Source organism: Egretta garzetta, unplaced genomic scaffold (assembly GCF_000687185.1).
Source record: "Egretta garzetta isolate BGI_Z169 unplaced genomic scaffold, ASM68718v1 scaffold70, whole genome shotgun sequence".
NCBI classification, from domain to species: domain Eukaryota; kingdom Metazoa; phylum Chordata; class Aves; order Pelecaniformes; family Ardeidae; genus Egretta; species Egretta garzetta.
The window spans coordinates 2,842,067-2,858,746 of NW_009258539.1; the positions used below are offsets into that span (position 1 = coordinate 2,842,067).

The window sequence follows — 16,680 nt, forward strand, 5'->3', positions numbered from 1 at the left end:
TTACATGTGGCTATATAATAGAAGATTTATCATTTGTGAAGATAACTGTTGTGCCTCCTTAGACATATATCAGTTGATTTTGTAACTGATAGCATGAATTTAACTTTTTAATTACTTGTGAAAACAGCAGAACAGCTTCACAAGAAATACAGTACTTTCTTTGAAGATTTATTGTTATTCTTACTTTTTTATATAAAATAACTCCTAAATTTAGTAGATTAAAATAAATCTGATCCTTTAAGAGTTTTAACGTTTGGTATAAGACCATTTTGTTCTTTCTGGATGGTCATCTTATCCAGATAATACCAATACTTCATACTTCTGTGTTGCAACTTTTTTTCCTTTTCTATTGGAATTTTTCTTTTAAGATTAATGGTATTTTCTCATAGCCTTTTTTTCCAGAATGAAAGTAATGTGGTGTGTGGTGGTGGAAGAGGTGCTTAAGTGCAGTGTTTTTTGAGCAGGGCTAAACAGCATTCTTCCACCAGAAAGAAGATCATGATTTTGGCTTGTCAACCATTTTGTACTGGTTTGGTTTTGTTTGTTTGTTTGTGCTTGGGGTTTTTTTTTGTTTGTTTGTTTGTTTTGTGGGACTGACACCAAAGACTAACTTTGTGTATCTATTTAGAATAAGATTGGATATAATTTCTTCCTGGTTTTCAGAAGAGGGGCAAACAGCTTTAAAGATTTCATTTTTACTGTTATCAGTGGGATGTGTTAGCTATTTTGAAACAGTGCATGTTTTGCTTCATAACCGTTGGGAACAAAGTCTTCAGAGATGCTGAGAACTCTTGATCCAATTAGCCATTTTTATGGGGTGTTTCTTTGAATAAAAACGCTACCATCTATCTTCAAAGAGATACTTTATTACCAAAAAAAAGAAAAATAATTTTGCGACTTTTTCCCTTTAAAATATTTCTCTTAAAACAGATCTTTTTCTACAACTGGTGAGGGATAGAATAGTGTGTTATGGGAGGCACAGAGGGCAACTTCAAAACATTGGAGGAACTGGAATAAAAGGGGATAGTGGAAAGTAAATTGCACATTTCTGGTGTTTTGCAGCACAAAGCAGGTATAAACCAGTTTTAGTAAGTCAGTGAGAGAAATCATACTGATGGATCAGCTAATAAAAGTGAACTTGAAAATACCCCACAGTAAAGCACAGGAAGTAGGAAAGGGAGAAAGAGAACAGAAATAATCTGTTTCATTCTCGTGTGCAAAGACTGAACTGACTATACCTGTAGTGTACCAGACTGTTCTAAAAATCTCTGAAAAAGGAGATTCCATAGTCCACTTTGGGCAATATCTGCCAGTGTTTCCCACTCATTTCCATTTGAGAGAATTCCCTGTTGTCTAGCCTAACCCAAAATTTCCCCTGCTGGAGTTGAAGTCATCCTTTCTCTTCTAAAATGTCATGTGCAGTGGATCTTCTTTGCTTTTCTAGTAACTTTATACATATTCACAGATTGTTATGTTCTGCTTCAGTTACTCCTTCTCCCCCCCCGCCCTTGGCAATGGCAAAACAATTCCATTCTCTGAGTCTTTCTGTGTACTCAGCTTGCTTGTTTTCTGGTAAACTCTCTTAGTTGATTCATGTCTTGAATTTTGGTGCCTCTTGCTGGGTTTTATACCAGGTGAGACTTTCCTAGAACTGAATAGAAGTGAAAGGATCAGTCTAACTGAAGATATGACTCTCTTATTTATTCAACTAACAAAGTATTTGCTTTTTCTGGAACAGTATGAGATTTGCTATTACCTGCAAATTTTCTGCAGAATTTCTGTCTACCCAATTTTCCATCTAGTACTTTTTCCATCTAGTAATGAATTATTCTTAATTAACTGTAGTACACTGCACACATCATTATTGGATTTCATTCCATTTGCTTCAGATCATTACTCCAGCTTATATTATAGTCCTTTCCTCACGAGTACTTGCAACCCATTCTTCTTCCCAGAGTCAATTCTTTAACCTGCTTGATATTATCTCCAGATTGGACTAAGGTAGTTTCATACTATTTTCCACGTTGCAAGTGAAAATATCAAATAGTATACAATCTAGGACTTTGCAGTTTGATTTGTGGACAGCTTATTGTTTTGCAGTGAGTTTTGTGCTCCACCTAACAGTACCTTTTTCGTAGACTACCTTTTCCTTGCATCTGTATGAGAGAGAACATGACCAAAATCTCAGTGAAGTTAAAATTACTAGTATTTCTCCTTTGTCCACAGTATCTTCTAACTGTCAAATAGACAAAATTTGATGTAAAGGAGTTTATGGTGGCTGTTGCTTGCTATACTGCCAACAGATAGGTTGTTTGTCACTTTTGTGTTGAATTGTTATAGATATTTCCTTGGTAATATCCATTTGGAAAATAGTTTTCATACCCCGCAAAAGATCTTGAGGCTTCAAATGTAATCATGCAAATGTAAAAAAAACCCCTGACTTTTGTTATAGTGAAAACTAAGAAAGATTTTGGCAAAAAAAGGCACTGCAAGATCCTTGTAGCCTTGTGTGCTATTGACTCATCAGGGGAAGACCAAATATGACCCAAAGAGTGACAGCACTGATAGTTTGCTCTTTTCTTTCTCTTTGTGAGAGAAGAGAGGGAAAACATCTAAATTTGAAAACATTCCCACATAAATTTTGGTTTTGACAAGCCCGATTCTTCTACATTAGGATGAATTAAGAGTGAGACTACGTATTACATTCAAGGCCGGGCTGGACGGGACTCTGAGCAACCTGATCCAGTTAAAGATGTCCCTGCTCACTGCAGGGGGGTTGGACTAGATGACCTCTAAAGGTCCCTTCCAATCCAAAACATTCTATGAGTCTATGACTAAGTAATTGATGTAAAATGTGTTTCAGAGACTTTTTAAAGGCTATAAAATTTTTAAAAACTCACATATCTAGACTCTTAAAATTAAAAAAAAAAACACCATGGAAATTAATAATTAGAGTTCCATGGAAAAACTTTGCTTCTTCCATCTAGAAATGCTTCATGAAAAAAGAACCAGTATCTTTTCCTATTTCCAAGATCATTCCTCCAGTTACAAAGTTCTTCACCATCTTTCCAGTCCCCTGTTATCTCTTCAAGACCGCTGCTGCTTTTTGGAAATGCTTCTTTTTGGCCTCTTTTTTCCATAGGCCCAAGTCCCCAGTTTTCCCTGTCTAAATAGTCTATGTGCAGAATCACAACTTGTGATCAGCCTGATTGGTGCTTCTGTCTCATGCCTCTTCATTAGTGGGAGGATTCAGAACATGCCACTTTAGTCTACATGTTATCAAAATTTGCAGCCAGCCCCTATGGGATGCAGCTGGCAAGTAGCAAGATTCTGTCTCAGAATTCAGAAATACAATTTTGGACAATTTCCTTTCCCCCTCTCCCCTCAACCATGCAGAGTTATCTCCTACCTATTAGCATTGACATTTTAAGATATTTTTGGACTACAACACCCATTGGTCAGGTTTTCATCATGACATTGACTGAGAATCATTATCTTAAAAATCCATTAGTAATTATTTATTTTATATTTTTTTGGAAAGAAGTATATATATAAATGAAACTTAATACATGTATACGCTTAGAGGAAAATGGGGTATCCTGAGTAACACTTCTGATTTACATTGTTTATTTCTACTAAAATTGAGTAATTATATTAAAAAAAATATTAGTTAACTGGCAGATTTTCTGCTCAATTTGATGTAATTAGGAAGAATACATTAAGTTTTCTGACTAATTTATTCATAGGCATTTGAGTTAAGTAGGTGGATTGATAGAAGGATTAACTGGAAAACAAGAAAATAAACAGAAGTATTTAATTAGTCAAAATGCGAAAATATTCCACTTCATGGGTTTTTTTTTTTCTTCATGGTCTGATTCACATAAGCTATAAAGCTATAGTACAATAAATGGTTTTTAAACAATAGTGCTACCATATTTCCATGGGCACAACCATGTGGCTGCATGGTAAACCAGATTGGTGTGATTCAGATTAAAAAATAAAAAAATGTTTTGCCCTTTCTTTTTAAGCCAGCTTTATTACCATGCCCACTTTGCTGCCACACAGACAATTCTACCACCATGAAAGGATTAGTGGAGATAGAAGAAAGTACATAGGTACTAGGGACAACTGGTATTGCTTAAGTGAGCTCAAGTAATATTCCCGCCAGAAGCCTAAAGGTAGCTAATGGTACGCTTAAAGTTTTAAAGTTAAAATAAGATAAACAATAAAGTTTACTTTTTGACCAAAACATCTGTTTTAATGAATTTCCATAACTAGATCGAGCTAATCAGTCTAGATGACCAACCAGAAGAACAATTTGATATTGGACCTAATTGAAAATGAAAGCAGAAGTAGTTAATCTCAAAAAGTTAAAAATAAAAATGTGGAAATGGCGATTTATTAAAAATACCAATATTGTGTGCTGAGGGTGAGCCTGAGTTCCATTAATAAAAAAAGAGACAGAAAGATTATTAAATATTGTAGGTCCCAACTATGATCAATAATGTGATGGATTTATATTAGAAAGACTAACTTTTTAGGAAGAAAGCAAGCTTTTCAAAATGTGTTTTGATATTTTTAAAGTATTTGTTTTTGCAGTGACTACATTAAATATTTTTAAATAACTGTAAGCAATTTAACAAGGAGTTGGGGTGAAATTAATATCTCCTACTTTAGACGTTTGTAAAATGGAGGTCTGAATTTAGTGAAAATTAATACTGTCCCAGTTTAAATGCTGAGGCCCATATTTACTGTGTTCTGTTCCTATCATAGATAACAGGGAGATGTTTTATATGCAGTCAGACTTCATCTTTGATACCTTGCCCTCCAGAATTACTGAGGACCCTTAAACTTTGAGTTCTGCCTGAAAAAAAGTTGTTTGTTAAACAATGGGAAAAAATAGTTCTGACACAGGGAAATGTCTTTTTTCTTTATAAATTTAGAAATTATTTTATTTTCATTTGAAAACTTACACAAAATGAAATTTTCATACTAATCCACTTTTGAGTACTGTTTTTTTATTCTATTTTTTTTTTTTAAACTGAACACACATTTCATGAATATTTAGAATAACATGTAAATTGATTAAGTTGCTGGAGCATGTCCAGAGAAGGGCAACAAAGCTGGTGAGGAGTCTAGAGCAAAAGTCTTATGAGGAGCGGCTGAGGGAACTGGAGTTGTTTAGTCTGGAGAAGAGGAAGCTGAGAGGGGACCTTATCACCCTCTACAACTACCTGAAAGGAAGCTGTAGCGACGTGGGGGTCAGTTTATTCTCCATGGTAATGGGCGATAAGATGAGAGAAAATGGCCTCCAGTTGTGTCAGGAGAGGTTTCCTTTGGATATTAGGAAAAATTTCTTTACTGAAAGAGTGGCCAGGCATTGGCACAGGCTGCCCAGAGAGGTGATGGAGTTACCATTCCTGGAAGTGTAGACATGGCACTTCAGGACATGGTTTAGTAGGCATGGTGGTGTTGGGTTGATGGTTGGACTTGATGATCTTGCAGATGTTTTCCAACCTTAATGATTCTATGATTCTAAGTTATCTTTATGTTCATTTTAATGAAATGACAATAAAAAAAACTTTTGAAGTCTAAATTGAATTAAAATTTTCTTCAGAAAAGGAGATTTTTTAGATAGTTATTTGAAATAACTTTTTAATGTTCTTGAAGAAACTTTCTGTTTTCTGGAAAATGGAGGAGAGAGTTTGTCTCTTTTCAAGCTGGTTCTTTTATTTAAACTATTACAGCTTATTTTTAAATAATGAATAACACTTTAGGGCCTTCCAGGAGAAAAGAAACTGTTTAAGAACAGTGTAATATAATTACTATATGGGTAGAACATATTTTATATAATGATTCATTTATAGTAAAATTTCCATCTATCTTCTGATATGGCAAATAGGTTTTGAGGGGGAGAGAAGGGGAAGATGTTGGCCAAAGTTGCACTTGTTTAGATCCAAGATCTTACTGCTGTGAAAGCCATCTTGTTGACTAATTGGACGTAGAAACAGAGAATGGTGGGAAGAGACTATATAGTGTCTTGAGGCAGAGCATTGCAGATAGAGGTGTGGGCAGCAGCAGCCATTGGCTTTGAAACTCATTGACCTGCTGATCTTTTCTTTAATTTGAAATAATGTTTGAAGTCACTTTACAACACAAATAGGAAAAAAGAAGGGATCTTGGACTAAGCCAAAACTTCACCACACTGAAAAGATGGCAAATCAAAATAATTATCAATGTCACAGTGTTAAGCTCAGATGAATTTACATGCAGTTTTTGGTAAGCTTGTGTAGCATCCGCTCCTCATCTTTCTTACTAGAGCTATATGAATCTGCTGAAGTATCTTCAAATGGTTGATGTGAAGAGATAGACATTTCAGTTTTTCCAGTGCTGAGACATCTGTATTCTATAAATGAACAAAAGAATCAGGAAAGATTTTGCTTAGAATATGCTACAGGAATTTATTGTAGGTTGAATTAATTTTAAGTTATTATTAACATTTTAATTTTAATTAATTATTAACATTCTAATGACTTTCCCAATGAATTTTTTGTACATTCTTTTTTCCACTGCAGCAGAGTGTTGATTGTAGCAATTAAAGAAACAATCTCTAGCACCTTGCTTGAAAGTATTTTGTAGGAGTAATGTTAAATCTCTAGTACTTAGTTAGACCCAACAACATCTTTATTCCCACATCATTGTATATGAGCATGAAATTAAAAAAAGAAGTCTGAACTGACTGCTGCTAAAAGCAGCAATTTGTAATGTTGGTTTAGGTGTATAATATCTTTCTTGATAGCACACTGAATCCTTCTGAGGCTCTTTATTTGGTGCTCATGCCACAAAGAAGGATATTTCCCTACAAAAATTTTTTCTGAATGTCTACTTTCTTTATGTTTCATATCATAAGAAGTCCTGTACAGAATTATCTTCTAAATCATTCTTTTTGACCTATATTTTAAATGCAGTTTTGGATCACTAATGGATATGTAATTTTTTTTCCTTTCAAAATCAGCAACAGATAATGCTGAAGCTGTACCAACTACTTCCTCACAGAGTACTTGGTAAGGAAAAATAGTTTTGGTTTTGGTATTTTCTGGAAAAAGTACTTTTTTTTTTTTTTAAAAAATAATTTTTAATTAAATAGTTTTGGGGAGCTTCTCTCCAAATGGTATAAATATATTAAACCACTGATATGTTGTAGTGATCCTAGCTAGAATGTCGTTGTACATAAAGGAGCTACATGATCCACATAACAGTTAATTGAGAGGTGCAGGCCTGTGCTGCACTATGCATATCCCCTGGCTACAGGATAAACTTAGCCAGCTAATTGTAACAGAGAAGCCTGTAGGCAGCTCCCACAGTGATTACACCACCAGTGTGTCCTTGTCTTTAACTAAAACGGCAGCACCGAGTTCTCCCATGAACATCCTTTTTATCTGGTGGTAGAAATTATTAGCAGAATCGTTTTATCTCAACAAAATTCTGTAAGATCAAACCCTTCCACAGACTGTATCTGTACAGTGTGCTGCATCCTGACTGCAGGTCAATTCCAATGGTGCACAACTTGGGGTTCCCAGTGTCTGAAGGGATTTCAGGTTATTTGTAATAACTTCTTTTGCCCTATAGCATTAGCTCCAATAACTGGCAGTGATATTTTATGAAGTCTGAGTGTCTTTCCTAGTGGGATCATTATGGACCAGCACCCCTTGGTACAAAGCATATGCATATAAAAATTTTACTTCTGGATATTCATGAACAATCTTTGAAAATTCTTTAAGAACTTCACTCTTCTAATGACATACAAAGTCACAGTTTGATAAAATTCTCTTGTGTTTTAGCTGGCTTATTTTGTCAAAGCAAGTACTTAAAAATTAGTCTTTCCTGGAATTAATTATTGTTTGGTATATAATTTCATAAATACATTTGATACATTATTTGATAAATAATTTTAATATAGTTTGATTTTACTTTGCATTAATGTAGGATTCCATCTGAATACACTTCCTTTAATGATTTGCCCCATGGTTATTTTATTTCTTCCATTTGCTTCTTGAACAACTTATTTCTTAAATTTAGGCTGAAGCATAATAGTCGCAGCACCGTAGAACAATTTCATAAGCTTACAACTAATCTGTTTGGCATAAATGAGGAATTCCACAACTAAAATTATACCTGTAGCTGATAATAGCTACTTATTTGCAAATTAGATTTAACTGTACTTCTTGGGGGACCAGTTGAAGTTACTTGAGCTGATGTTGATAAATTACGATCTGACATTCGTCGCAGCATCTCTGGTTACTTTTTCCCTGTCACTAATTACAATTTTGCAATCATGCTTAATATCAAACAAAAGCAGGTGAGTAAAGGCAGCTGGATGTATAAATTCAAGTAAAATAAGTGCTAGGAAAAGAAAACCATTTTGAAGATTTGTAGTGTCTTAAACATTACATGGGGTGGTTACCACTGTTTCAGTTGAAGATCAGGAATTTCATTTCCAGTTTTAATGTTTTTTTGGGTTTGTGGCCTGGCTTTTGGACAATAACTTACGTGGTTACATCAGCCTGACTGATGTCTGAAGGTACTTAAGAGTGAATAAGGTTACCTTAAGAAATTGAATAGTTTTCAATATACAACAGCCTACTTTCTTCCTTAGTCAGTGTGTTTCTGATAGCTGTTGTTCATAGAGTTTATAACATACCCCAAAATACTGTCTCAAGTTTAAAACTCTGAGTAACACTTACTGAAGTGTTACATCTATAGCATAACGTCATCTAATTTGTGAGAGCAAAAGATCCAGCATTCTTGACCACTAAATGAGACCATTGTATTCCAAATGCATAGAGAATCTATCCTTTTCTCTTTCTTGAACTCACATTTAGTTTATAGTAGTCTTTCTGTAAAGGTAGAGACCTTTAAAATATACAGAATTTGTTCCCCTGCTTTCATGTGTTTGGAATTGTAGAATGAAGCTTTTAATAAGGACAGACTTGAAATAAAGGTCGGAAATATGTAACCTGGTGAAACATTTTATGCTTCTGTTCTTTTAAATGATGTCCATGTCAAATAGTGGTGTCTCCAAATTCTTCTTTTGGTAATGAAGGTAGTGGACTATTCTGAACATTGTTATATTACTATCATAACAGTTCAGTGTTACAAACTTTTTACTCTTTAAAAGGAAACATTTTTGAAAGAAAAGAACATTTATATTATGACTTTAAGATATTTATGTATTTATAATATGTAAGAGATTTTTCATCATCTCAGATTCTGTAGCATATTGGTGGATTTTTTTTCAACTTTGAAAGCTTCAAACTTGGCAACAATACACTCTCTGGTTGTATAGTAAAATAAAAGCTATATAGTTTGTCCTGTATGAGAAAGCATGATCCCAGTCTATCTGAAAACTTTGCCAGTGGTGAAGTCAAAAGTGTTCCCTAAATGTGGGAGCTTGGACCTAAGACAGCAACGAAAACAAAGAAAATTAAGCAACAGGTATTTTTGCAATAGAAGTTGGAAGAAACTGCAAATAACAAAGAAGGCATGACTCAGTACTTGAATATTTGTGACCAGATTGCTCTCCTTATAAAAGGATCAGCTTCTACGTTTTCATGCTTCACAAAGGGTGTATTATCATGAGAGCAAAGTACTGGTAACTGGGTATAGACAGTGATGTAAGACTTTTAGTTATTGGTATGTCAGTAACTTTTTTAGAGAATATCCCAGGTTGAGAGGTTTCAAATGACTGTATTCTTCCTATGGTTTATTATGATGCTTAAGAATAAAAGTCTGTTTTTTAAATGCTGTGTTAAATATTTAAGCTATGGAATGCTTCAAATCAGAAATACTAATAAATAAGCTATATTTACTTCCTTAATAATCGGTTTTATTTTAAATAGAAACATAAGAAATATAAAAAAATAATCTAACCTTGTAAGGTATAGGCCTCTGCAACACAGCTATAGAAGTAGTGATCTATGCTACAGGACTTGAGCTGTTAGCTTTCGTTCGTATTGCATTTGTGCCAAATAATATAATAGGACCTTAAAGAATATTAATAAACTTTTCCTTTTTATGTGCTTAAACTTATGCATATTTTTGTGAGTTTCAGTAGTCCTATGAATGTTATGCCTATAAAAAACCCCTCAAACAACAATTTACATGTTTAGGTTCCTAATCTGAGAGGTTAAGTGTAATTTACCCGCTTTCCCTTCCATTATGATGAATGCTCTTACATACTGTATCAGAGTGTATGAATAGTAGTTACAATACTCTAGGTGAGATTTTTCATGTTTTCAGCAATGGCTCTGGAAGAGAATTATGCCTGGGAAATTCTACACGTGAACAGATATTTCCTTTTTCTGTTCTTTCCTCACTCATTTCAAATAGTCATTGTATCTATCTAGAATAAAGTTAGGCATCTCAGGGGAGAAGAGCCTAATTAATCTTGCTCTTTTTTTATATCAGGTGAAGTACCACCAATGAGATGGATAGTAAATTTTGACCGAGATCTTCTAGATGGTCTGGTATTGGCAGCACAGCTGGCAGCTTATTGTCCTTATTTGGTAAGGACTTTTCTTAATATCATGCAAGTTTTATACAATTTATTAATGTAAATAGGTTTATTCAGGCCTTATTTTCCTTTGGAACTGTTGGCTTGTGTGGTTTTTAAAAAGAAAAAAACCCCAACATTTAGCATAGAGTGACCCCAACATTTAGTCTAGAGTGATTATTTCACTATTAATTTTTATTTTCTCTTGGTATATTCATAATAGGGACTTTTAGCTCAAAATTTAGGTCATATGGATTGCTGAAAGAGTGGATACAAACATAGTAATTTTGCTTAGTGCAAGATCAAGCGTTTGATTTCTGTCTTCTCTAGATTGCTACTCACTTTGTAAGGATGTATACTAATCCAAGAACTCCTGAACAGTTTCTGCACAACAGTTTGATACTTGTGAATGCTATGCACGCTGTCAGCCTGGCTATAGACATAAAGGTAAATTATTTTATACCAGCAGTTCTTATATACCTTTAAATAATTGTTTTACTTTTATGACAGTAATATTGTACATCAAATTAAGGTGATTTTAGTGATGCAATTTTGTTTCATGATGTGCTACTGAATGATGGAAACCAAAATACTGCTTAATATAAATACACTTAATTACAAGTTATTTCCATATTCCTTGCTTTCTAGAATCGCATATATGCAACTATCTGAACATAAGGTTAATTCAGTTAAGATTCTAACATTGTAAATTACACAATGAGAACCTAAGTGGAATTTATTATTAACATTCTAAGGCAATTTAGAAAAAACATGTTTAAGAACAAACATTGTGCACTTAAATAATAAAAAGAGTGGTAAAAAATTTGTATGAATATCTGGTGTCACTTATGTGTATCTATCTAATAACGAAGGCCCATAAGGGTTCTGCCCCAGATTTGATGCACACAGAAATCAGTATCTTTGGACTGCTAGGAAGAGCAATGCTGTAAACCGTCAGCTTCCGATGTCCTTTTTTGGGAGGAATATAATGTTGTTGATGAGAGATTCTTCTTCAGTCTAGGACCCACTTGGGATCATTTTTATATATTTAGTAATATGCTTTGCATCTCTGTCTTTCTTCATTGGCCTAAAGCTCCAAATTTTCTATATATGGTGCCCTCTGTACATGTTAGAAATTATTTCTTTGTTCTTTTTGTTGCCCCTAAACCCAGTCTTCTCCTGCTCCCAGTCTGCATTTCTTTAACTGACAGTTCGTGAATTATTTATAGCTGTGGGTTCTGGTAGTACCATACAAAGATAAAAGTAAAACAAATTAGTCACAGAGGCCTGATTAATGAAAAAAGTTGCTGTCACAGCTAAACCAAGTAAAGCAAATCTCTACAAGCTGGTCAACAAGCCTTCAGACAGAGAAAGCTTGTCGAACGCCAGTGCTGAGGCCCTGTAAATTCAGTACAAAACTTTTGGCCCTTTAATAGCAATGGCAAGGCTGTATTACCAGGTTACGTGCTCACAGGGATTCATGCTCTTATCTTCCATGTGCTGGTTGCATGTGTTAGTTACCAAACTATTACCTATTTAAAATGTCAGATTCTCTCTCATTTTCCTTTTCTCCTTTGCTCCCTGAGTCATCAAAAATCATGTCCTTACCAAAACTAGTAAAAACTTTTAAGGTCACATCTTTCTCTTAAGAATTTGCAGAGTGGTGCAAAGTGAATGTCAGGGACTGTGATGGGCTGGGGTGGGTGTGAAGCATATTGGGCTGACTAGAAGACCAGAAGAGGATACAGTAGAATAGACATGGTATTTGTAGGTGTATGAGGAAACTTGCCAAAGGGATTAATAGTATCAGGAATCAGAGGTAGACGCATGGTGTGAACAAAGTGGTATGGAAGGAAGCTCAATTATAACTTTTTTTTCCCCCTTTCCATTCAGTTGTGTTATGATTACAGGGAAAAATTAACCCGGCTATCTCCAGTTGTATCAGCTACTGTCTTGCTCCCATATCTTGACACAGATATGGTGTTATAAATGGCTTTGCTATGACAGACTAAACCAAGAAAATCTGTTTTGTATACTTGTGACTAGCAGGAAGTGTAAAAAGATAATCCAGGCATAATCCTAAAAAATGAAGGCATATTTTGCCTCAGCTTTTAATAGGAAAAACAGGCAGTTCAGCACATGAACGCAGAGGCTGCATGCCGGATATGCAAAATGAGTTAATCACATTAAAGATGGAAGCAGAAATCCAGGATGTTCTCCTTAGTGTGTTTTAAGACTACAGTGTTTATAATACTACAATATTGTTAGTTCAGCACATTTTTGAGGTATTGCTCTTTTCATAGATGGAATAGTCCAGCATCATACAGACTAGTAGTTTAAGCAAAGCTATATAATCAGTCAACATCAGAAAAAGGAACAGATCTTGGATCTTCAAGGTCTTTATTTTAATCCAAGCAAAGGCAATGCTCTATGAACAAAATATTGTGGAAAGTAAAAACAAAGAGAAGGTAAAGGGTACTTTTACATAGATTTATTGGAATTCATGTATGCTTTTCTAAAACTACTGTAGAAATTTCCTAAGCTTCTTGTTCTTCAGCAATAAAACCAGCAAAATACATGAATCTTGTTGCTGAACTGTACTAATTCGGGACTTTTCTGATTGTTTTGTCTCTTAAATTTAGCAGGCTGAAATGTTCCTACAGTACTGGCAAAGTTCTTCACTGTCAGGCAATCACTGCTTCTGAACTTTCAGGACAGCTCTGCATTAGTTGATGCAAGGATGGTCGTGACAGCACAAGCTGAGACACGTATTAGGTCTGGAATAGATGGCACTTTCAATCACTTGAAAAATCTAAGATTCTGTAATAGTAAAGAAGTTTAACTGTCTGGAAGACTTCAGCTGCAAGTTTAAATGATAGGTCTAACAGAGTTCAAGGCTTTTAAATCCTCTTAAGGATTAAGATATAGGTTTAAGATGGAGTACTTTGGGCAAGAAATTCTTTGTTTCCACTTTCTAATCATGACTGACAGTTCAACCCTGGAGTATTAGTGGTGTTTTTCTATGGGTTTTTTTTTTTGTGTTTGATATTTTTAAGTTCTAAAATGCTTTGATTTGAAGAAGATCCAATTGAAAGTCCAAAATAAAATATTGCAAGATAGGATGGTGGGTAAGAGCGATATGGAGGGAATGTACGTGACAAGGATAGATTAGGAGAGAAGATGCAGTGATTGGGAATAGCCAGCAGAGGAATTCTATTTGCTACTGACTGTTTTAAAATTGGGGCCAACAATACTGACATTTATATTTGAGACTGAGGAAAAGGGAGTATATTTTCAAACCAGCTATAGAAGAAGTTGTGTGTAAATTTGGAGAGTGTCAAGAAGCTGAAAATGAATGTGGCTGTTCTTTTGAAATGAGGGGAGGTTTTCACCATTGCTGTGGAGTAGAAAGTAGTGAAACTGGGTAATAACATGGCCATATGAGCAAGAAAGGGGAGTAGGTGGCAACCCCAAGGCTTGAGTCTGAAATTGAGAGAAAGAAGATGGTGCCAGCAGCCAATGGAGAAGAGGAAAGAAATGCAGCAACATAGAATTTTTTTAAATTTCCAGTATATGTAAGATTTTTTTTCTTTGAAGTATTCTACAGATTATTGTGTGCCCTTACATTTGTAACTTCCTGGCTGCCACTTAATGTTTCAGTGATACTTCTTGTAGTAATCTCTAAAGATGATTAACACTTTTTTGTCTTCAGTTTCCTGTACCTTAGTAAGGAGCTATTAGCTTGGTAAATATGGCAACTTCTTAACAAAAGTAATTTTAAGGAAAAGGATTTCTTTCCTAATTCTTAGTTATTTGACTAAAATGTGTATGATACTGCAAATACATAGATAGAACGCTGTATCCGTCTACCCATCAATCTATAATGTAAATGCAAATACCTTAGTTTGCTTGAGATAGGAATCTAATATTGATGTGCAGTCTTAAATTCAGAAAATAGGAGAGAGAAAAAATTAAACATAATTTTTATTTGTTGGAGTAGCAGTTGTCTTCTCATACATATCTTTCCTAGGGTATTCTGGAAAAAAACTTGAAGAGAGCTGTAAAGGACTGAGTCTTCCTAAGGATCCTTATAAAAGTGGATGAAAAAACTATTTGCTTTGATCTATAAGCCTGATAAATCAGAGCATTAGATAAAGAACATTTGGCTGGAATTCAGCTTTATTGATAATATTGTGCAAAGCATTTGATACTGTCCCACACAACATCCTTGGCTCTAAAATGGAGAGATGGATTTGATGGGTGGACCATCCAGTGAATAATGAGTTGCCTGGATGGTTGCACTCAAAGAGTTGCAGTCAATGGCTCAATGCCTGGGTAGACACCAGTGATGATTGGTGGCCCACAGGGGTCTGTATTGGAACCAGTATTATTTAATGACTTTGTCAGGGACATGGACAGTGGGATTGAGTGCACTGTCAGCAAGTTTGTGGATGATATCAAGCTCAGTGGTGTGGTTGATACTTTAGAGGCAAGGGATGCCATCCAGAGGGACTGTGACAGGCTAGAGAGGTGGGCCCATGTGAACCTCATGAAGTTCAACAAGGCCAAATGTAAGGTACTGCACCTGGGTTTGGGAAATCCCAAACATGGATACAGGCTGGGCAATGAGTAGGTTGAGAGCAGCCCTGTGGAGAAGGGCTTTGTGCTATTGATGGATGAAAAGCTGAATATGGGCTGGCAACATGTGCTCACAGCCCAGAAAGTCAATCACATGCTGGGCTGCATCAAAAGCATGGCCAACAGGTCAAGGGAGGTGATTCTCCCCCTCTACTCCACTCTCCTGAGACCCCACCTGGAGTACTGCATCCAGCTCTGGGGTCCCCAGCATAAGAAAGACATCGACCTGCTTGGGTGGGTCCAGAGGAGGGCCACAAAGATAATCAGGGGGCTGGAGCACCTCCCCTATGAGGACAGGCTGAGAGAGTTGGGGTCGTTTAGCTTAAAGAAGAGAAGGCTTCAGGGACACCTTATAGCAGTGTTAAAGGGGGCCTACAGGAAAGATGGGGATGGACTCTTTACCAGGGAGTGTAGTGATAGGGCAAGGTTTTAAACTGAAAAAGTGTAGTTTTGATTAGATATTAGGAAGAAATTCTTTACTGTGAAGATGGGGAGACACTGGAACATGTTGCCCAGAGAAGCTGTGGATGTCCCCTCCCTGAAAGTGTTCAGGGCCACGTTGGATGAGGCTTAGAGCAAACTGATTTAGTGGAAGGTGTCTCTGCCAAAGGCAGCGATGTTGCAGCTAGATGGTCTTTAATGTCCCTTCCAACCTAAACCATTCTATGATTCTGTTGTATGATTCTATGCTTCACTGACATGATGAGATCTGCGGAAACATATGCAATTGCAACAGACAAGCGATCTCTTCAGGCATGTCTAGTTTTAAGTTCACCTAGATTATACCCTTGGGCACCTCATAAACATGTTGTGGAAATGAAAGAAAAGGAAACATATGTTTCAAAATCAGTAGTGCTTTTAATTTTGGTTAGAGCAAATGAAAATTTCTTGGACCCGATAATGGTCTCACCTGGGGTATTTGTAAAGACAAACTGGATATGTCTGGGATCAATATAGTCTTTTGAAAATTATATTCATATGTGTATCCTTTAAAAAAAAATACAAAAATATAGACTTGTAAGCCTTATTTAGACACCAAATGACTACCTGATCTTTTTTTCCAGACTTGCTGACTGTTTTATTCTTACATTGACTTCCAGCTTATTGAAAATTTGGCTGCTGCACTTGTATAAGCGAAGCCTATATAAACTCAGGAACCTCCTTTTGTTCACAAACAATATTGTTTCCTAGATATTTACCTTTTAAGTTCAATGTTTAAGCCTTACAAATGTGGAAATAACTAATAAATATTAATGTATTAGTATGTATTGATATACAATAATAAATAAACAATATTAATGTATAATGTCTTTAATATAGTATTTTTAATAGCTTCTGTTTGTTTAATACTTTGCCATAATTTTCAATAGTAATTTGAAATTGTTAGTTTAAATTGGTTATCTAGGTAACATTTCATGGCCGCTGATTCCAAGCATTTTCTATTTTTCAGTTGTGTCCTGCTAGAAGCTGTTCTTTGGCATAAGATGTCT

General features: G+C 35.3%; 1 protein-coding gene across 1 annotated transcript in view; it reads left to right on the plus strand.

The window, feature by feature from the left end:
* CFAP47 (cilia and flagella associated protein 47) overlaps positions 1-16,680 on the plus strand; it is a 401,308-nt gene that overhangs the window by 157,415 nt on the left and 227,213 nt on the right. Inside the window, exons 35-36 of the mRNA XM_035901932.1 lie at positions 10,468-10,565; positions 10,883-10,999. Coding sequence (XP_035757825.1) covers positions 10,468-10,565; positions 10,883-10,999 — 215 coding nt within the window. The remainder of the gene's footprint in view (positions 1-10,467; positions 10,566-10,882; positions 11,000-16,680) is intronic.